This window comes from Musa acuminata, chromosome BXJ1-5 (genome assembly GCF_036884655.1).
Source record: "Musa acuminata AAA Group cultivar baxijiao chromosome BXJ1-5, Cavendish_Baxijiao_AAA, whole genome shotgun sequence".
In the NCBI taxonomy this organism is placed as follows: Eukaryota; Viridiplantae; Streptophyta; class Magnoliopsida; order Zingiberales; family Musaceae; genus Musa; species Musa acuminata.
In genome coordinates this window covers 331,711-338,687 of record NC_088331.1, presented here as the reverse complement: position 1 = coordinate 338,687, position 6,977 = coordinate 331,711, and the positions used below count along the sequence as shown (strand labels likewise).

General features: G+C 37.1%; 1 protein-coding gene across 2 annotated transcripts; it reads right to left on the bottom strand.

Annotated features, from left to right (window-relative positions):
* Positions 1–506: 506 nt before the first annotated feature.
* On the bottom strand, positions 507–6,569 carry LOC135672839 (probable beta-1,3-galactosyltransferase 2). Of its 2 annotated transcripts, XM_065181256.1 has the most exons (11): positions 6,210–6,565; positions 4,906–5,002; positions 4,583–4,647; positions 4,239–4,450; positions 4,089–4,152; positions 2,517–2,589; positions 2,256–2,376; positions 1,726–1,813; positions 1,510–1,635; positions 1,233–1,342; positions 507–856 (listed from the first exon to the last, which is right to left on the bottom strand). In XM_065181256.1, the coding sequence occupies exons 1-11, from the start codon at positions 6,308–6,310 to the stop codon at positions 708–710; spliced, it is 1,206 nt and encodes a 401-aa protein (XP_065037328.1). In that variant the 5' UTR covers positions 6,311–6,565; the 3' UTR covers positions 507–707. The 2 variants fall into 2 exon arrangements, with proteins under 2 accessions (XP_065037328.1, XP_065037329.1); XM_065181257.1 differs by lacking the exon at positions 1,510–1,635 and having other exon boundaries at positions 6,210–6,569.
* Between the last annotated feature and the right edge of the window lie 408 nt (positions 6,570–6,977).

Below are 6,977 nucleotides of genomic sequence, written 5' to 3'. Positions count from 1 at the left end.
GATAAGGACGTCGATGATGTCGCTACAAGAGATTACTGCTGTTTATGATCTCCTAATGATTGTTAGCGACATCGACCATGTTGATCTCCTAAAGATAGAAGATAAGAATGATGTCAGAGTAGGCTTTGTGTTGGAAGATTGACATTAGCAATGGTTTGAATGGTCCTTCCACACATCACTTCAATTGTGTTGGAAGACACGCGTATAAGACTCGCCATTAGCTGATCAACCACATCTCATGCAATATAAAAAACAAATGACATCCCCATCTCTCGTCAATAGGGAGTCAGTAGAGACTAAGAGTTTAACTGTGCCTGTAAATAAATATATTTAGAGAGGTTGTTTCTGTGATTCGAATCGAATCGAATTTGGATCTCCTCAGTCATAAAAGAACTAACCTTACTGTTGTACCAAGATCGACCCTCAAACACATCTCAAGTAATATGAGCTAAAAATAATTTTGCATCCAATTATGCATTTATTTCTCTACATCAAAACCATTCATATGAGATTAGATAGGCAATGACATTGTAAAGAATGTCCCACAAAGACCCATTCACCCAACCCATGGCTTCCTCTGGTAAAATGAAGACGGCCATTTCCAAAATCTAGTCCACTATAATTCCCCTGTGAACTTACATTCCATGATGATACATTGTCACAATAGTGTAGTAGCCCATCCACCTAATTAAAAGAAGATGCATCGGTTAGAAAACTGCATTCCAGATAGCACTTTCATTTTCGCCACATCGTCGATGAACTTCTTTGATTCTATCGACGGAATCGCAGATACCACTGCAGTTCCAATCAAATGAGGCAACGCAGGTGTTGCCTGCCCGGGCCTTCCCCTCACAATCTGCAGTTCATTGTTACGCTTATGCACTATCGACAGTCATTTTGAAGATTAACTATGAGAATGCCGAAAGTCGTTTGAGGTTATTACTTCAGAAGTAAAATCTTAAGTACATTCTTTGAGAGTAAATACAAGCATGAAATGAGAATCAGTTTACAAGACTAAACATTGAGCATCTCTTGATCGTCTATTTTAAATGGTACTTAATGCAAAAAGACAGCAGGATAACTGATTATGATAGATTTATTACGATGCAATTCCCAGTGTAAAGTTTTTCATGTAATTAGATGAGGCGAAATGCATTGATAAAGCTGGGAACTTGTGGAAATTGACATCAATAAACAATTCAAAGATCAAATATGATGGTAAGCATTGTTACCAGGTGGGGTACCGCAGCATAGTTTGCGGTCATCGATGTGCTCAACATCTAATCCTATAAACCACGATCCTAGTGACACATCCTCGTTTGCATATTTGTGTAGTATATGCCTGAAATTGAATGAAATGAGAAGCTATCTATTACTCTAATTAGATAGAAACAAAAGAGACAAATAAGAGACCATTTATAAAGAATTGCTCTCATTTTAGTTTGGATCCATCGGAAGCACAAGTCAATTACCAAAGATATCAAAATTTGCATGCCAAGGTTTTCTTACTGGTTTATGGATATATAGGTTGCCAGTTCATTCGAAATGGCATATAATTGACCAGTAGCATGTCGGAAGTACTTGTTGCCTACCCCTCCAAACTTCCAATGTTCAGGTTCATGATATTTCACCCCCCTATAGCATTATGTATTATTCCATTGTAAATTAAACCATTTAGCAATGTTAAAGCAATCAATAATTCAGAATCCATCAAACGGTACTTACTTCCGGGCAAGAACAGGGCCACACTTCATGCATCCAATATATACTCGTGGTTTCAATCGATGCCTTGCTAAAGTAGTCCCCAGCGTTGCTGCAAAATTTAGAATGTAATCAAGATAACATAAAAAATTCCACACTCCTAAATTGACTATATTGATATTTAGGAAGACTAAATCTGGACACTCTGTGCTGTTGTTGTATAAAACAGGACACTAGTGATAGTGATATAAAGGCATTTGTGGTACGGATAACATTTATAATTTATAATTTTATAAACCCTTGAAAAGCTATTAACACTAGTATTAATCATCTGTAGTATGGCAGTATAATTTTTTACTACTTTTTATATAATAGACCTTTAAAAGGCTATTATCCAGTGGACTTCTGAGAAAGCAATATTCTTTCCTTGTGTTACCATCGGGAATTGGCAAAAAGAACTTGTTACATATTTATCTAAATATGTTCCCATGCATAAAGATGCTTATCAAGTTACCTAGACAAATCTTATTGTAGATAATCTAAAGGAATATTACCTATATTTACATGAACATCATCATCAACTTTAACATAGAAGTTTGCATCCCACAAAGAAACTGCAGTAGCAAAATATGTTCTTGTTTTGGCTGATAATTCCAGATATCCTTCTACATGATTCTGCAAACAAATATATATCCATATTTACCATGTTTTCTATCTTTCTCATAAGAGATCTCTTTTAGCGGCATCTCCATACGTGACACTGAAAAGTTACAGAAGACTAATAGAAAAAAAAAAAGAAAAAACAAGTGTTTTACCAGCCTCAAGAAATCACCATGTTTTCTGTCCTCAGCCTCAATTGTTCTATCCAGAATTCCACCAGAAGTGGCGCTACAAACAAATTCCAATCGTTACTTGCTTGTTATATGCAACAAAAGTTAGTAAGGAGTGTTATAAAATGTGGCAGAAATAATGCAATGAAGTCGATACTATGCAAGAATAAGATCTCTGTTATTTTCTCATCTTATTATTACTTCTGTTTAAATATTGAGCTGGTGCAACTATAAAATTATTAGGTGATTGGCTTATCAATCTAAGGGAGAATCAGAATTCAAAAAGCTAAAATTTACCAGATTAAATAAAAAAAGCATTCCGAATAATAATTAGTAACCATTATTCTTGAAGATCCTTTAACAATATAAATTGAGAAAATCAGTTGAGAAATTTCAGCTTTATTGCTTACTATAGGTCACTTATTTCTTGAACTCTTGAATAGGATCAAGACATCTAATTAGTGCCTAATTTTATGGCCTTACTAGACCTCAATTCACAGAGCTGGTTTCGGGATAGATTTGTAGCAGACGTCAGAATGCAGGGAGAGAGGAAGCCCAGTATTGACTTCTAAGGTCTTAAGCAAGGTTTATAACTTTATCGTACCACAGCATACCGCTCGGTATGGGCGGTACATACTGGTCCGACAGGGGATTAGTATGGAAGGTACATCGGTACGCCTCCATATACCATGTGTTGGTATACTCGGTATAAGTCAGTACATACCGTACCAACAGCTGATCGGTATATCGGTACGGACTGGTAAAACGAACCATGGTCTTAAGCACAAGACCTTAGAAGTCTCTATTCTGATGAAGTGACAAGCACCTTAATCTGCTGCAAATTATGCATGTAAAAACAAAAAAAAGAAAAGGGGGCTTGGTGTGAGATGTGCTCGTCATAGTTTACGGAATCAGCATTGGGATTTGAGATTTTGTTTCTAGAAACATGAGTTCTAGTTTATTGGACACATTTATGAAATCTGGTTTCAAATTGAATTCTGAGGTCTGATTCTGCCTCTTCTGTCAGAGCCCATTTTGTTAATAACCTTGAAATGAGATAGAACAAGAAATGATCGTATTGAAGTCAGGATATCTAAAGAGATATGCATTACTTGATATCGGTGCCAATATCACCAGTATTGAAGTTAATGCACTGTTTGCAAGTGATCCAGAAGGAAATATATTGAAGAAACTGTCAGTGCTTAAACAAGTATCAAAGAATCTATTTTCCTTCATTGAGAATCCAAGTGCAGTGCAACAGTAAGATTGCTCCATTGTAATCTAGACACCATGTTTACCAATAAGGAAAAAGGCAGGCCTAGAAATCAGTTAGTTTGATCTTTGTTAGCCCCAGTAGTTGCAGGTGCCTCTTGGCCCACGATACCGTTATTCTTTCCTCATTTTCCTTTGCTTTCTCCTATAACAAGCTATACATGGAAACACAAATGCTGCTTATAAATAATTAGATAATGCTTAACAGAGATATAAACAAATAATAGGGCATACAACAATGTTTACTCAGTCCACTGGTCAGAATGATACCGGAATAGTGCTCACCCGTGACCAATAACAAAACGGATGACAATGCCCTTCTCTTCTTCAAGTTTCTTTCTTTTTTCACCTACAATATATTTGTGATCTGATCATCTGCCAAAGTTAATCCAGCTACTATGACAAGAAAAAAGAATATTAAATTGAATTACAAACCTTGAGGCATCCAAGTAGCACGAACAGAATCTCTTCTCTTACGGCTATTAAAAGCAGTATTGATTCCTATGACCATAAAATATTTGTGTCTTCTACTGGTGTTAATAGCCTTTGGCTCTTCAGCTAATGGAGAATGCTTGAGCAAAGATTCTTGTGCCATCCTTGCAGCTGCTAACTCCATCTCTAAGTTTGATATTGTTTTATTTAGCAACCTGTACACACAGATTTTCTATTTCTTGTTAGAATTAAAGTTATTCTTAACGATCTCGTGCTATTAAATGATACATAGAATTCCAAGCATGAAATATTCTATGAAATCCAACTATAACAACAATGTATCTTACTGGAGATCCTCATCAGTTGTTGAGTTCTCCCCCAGAATTTTTCTGGCCTCTTCCTTCTGGTCCATCTGGAGAGAGAAGAATTGTCAAACAACTAAAAGAATTCAATATCTTCAGGATATAATAGAAATCACTTAATGTTTTGCAGGATTATCTGCATCGGCACTGCTTAGTTTCTACATATAATTGAGTTCCGAAAATCTTTGTACTGAGAAACTGAAGAGGAAAAAAAAAAGAAAAAAACCTAATCTACCGCATTAAAGTCATGTTAGCAAAGTAAATCCTATACTTGATTGGCAATGGTAAAGCAACATGAAGGTACTCACTAATTTTGGATAGTATCTTTCTGTAATGACCTCTTTTCTTTGTTCCTTGGACTTGCTTGTTCTGATGATATCTTTTGCATCAGGCACCATCCACATCCTGTCATTTAGGCACAAAACGACTATGAGATAAACATTAAATCTATATTTTAACGAAAATATCAGGTCTAATACTTTGGTGACAACATCATGTCAACAGTGTAAATCTGACTGAAGTAGTTGTGTATGATTCTTGTCACCAAAAGCATTTCAACCAAGGTTTGCAATACTGCTTGATACTGTTCGGTACAGACGGTATTTATTTGTCTGATAAGATATCGATACACAGACTAAGGTAAACTGGACAATATGCTTACGGTGCTAGTATTGCCTAGTATCGAGCCGATATCACCTGTGACAAGGAAATCCAAGCTCTACACATGGCAACTTCTTTTTTATGTTTTTTTTTCGAAAATCGATACATGCTGGTCGGAGCCCTAATCAGTACAGTACCGATGCACAAAATTACAAACCTTGATTTCAACAATGACATTCTAACTTGAAGTCTATACAAAGACCACGTTCTTAAAGTTATGAATATTGACAGTTATACGCGACCCCAACCAAATGTTCAATTGAACATACCTCTTATGAAATGTGAGCTAGCTTAGTTAGTAAATGCTTCTGAATACTGACAGAAAAATGTCTCCAGCCAAATGTTCTAACTGAAGTCACCGGTGATGAAGATATCAGTCAACCTAGTTGGCAAAACCCATTTTGGGATTAGACCCTACCTTCACCACTTACTTTTTGCACACACAGGAAAAAAAAGAAGCACCCATTATTTTCATAGTAAACTAGACAAATGCCTTTCTTCAACAAGAAGATCTTATAGGGACCCCAGTGGGAAGAATTACTGTGTTAATTAATTGTTCATTGTTAGCTTGCAGTTGCAGTCATTTACTCCTTTACATAACAAGTGTGCTTGGGATATTTGAATGATTTCAAATAGAGATCGCACTTGAAGTTGATGATTATTGATGAAACGAATCGACTGATCTATTAAAGCATTTGATCTCGACAACACACCAAAAGAAAAGGGGGAAAAAAAATCTCATCATCGGTCATGTCCCCAAGTCCAAATCACTGCCAAAATCCTCCATTCAATCACCTCTTGGTAAAAAAAAAAAGTATTGAACATTGATAAAAATTGCAAAAAAACAAACTAGTTATTGTAATAGGTTTGGATGCAAAACCATGAATCGAGCCTTGATCAACTTTCCAAAGGATCGCCCAGTAGGAATAAACTGGGGGAGATGTTGGAGTACCTGTTGGTGAAGACAAGCCCTGTGAAGAAGCTGCCCACGCAAAGCAAAAGGGTCCATCTCCTCGACACTGTCTTCTCTCCTCCTCTGCTCTTCCAACTCATTACTAGACCCTCCTCTGCTCTCCTCTCTTCTCCTCCCTCACCCTCACATCCGAAGAAATCGGAGACCAGGCTTTCTTGGATTTGCAGTAAAAGATGCTCTCAAGCTTTAGGAAATGTTGGTGCTGTTGCAACTCCTCCCCAGATGATGAAAAGTGACACCCGAGCTTGCTTTCGCCGCGAGCTTTCTCGATGATTTTGTTTCACTTTCTTGGTATTTTTCTACCCCATCTTTGTCGATCTTCGACTCAATCGAGTTCACCGATCGGCTTCTAAAACCCACTCTGACGTGATACTATTTTACAGTATCTTTTTTCCCACGCGACTCGCGTTACCCGATCTCACCAACCTGTCGTTGAGAAGCTGGGACCCATAAGTGGATCCCGGGACGCTTGCTGGTATAAAAGCAATGGGGAGCACAAGAATTCCTCTTTTTTCTAACGAAAACGAATCTATCTCAGATCTATCACGAATCAAATTGAGATCTATTCTATTCTTAAACCGCGTTCGGATTGCTTTAATCTGGTTTCTGATGGGTTAATAGTAGGTTCTCCACTCTGATATGGAACGATAAATCAAGTTTGGGTCAAAAGTTTTTGGCCCTCGTTGATAAATACGGTCCACCTTAGGTCAGCCATAGATTTCTTTGACAGTGAAGTTTGAGCTCCTC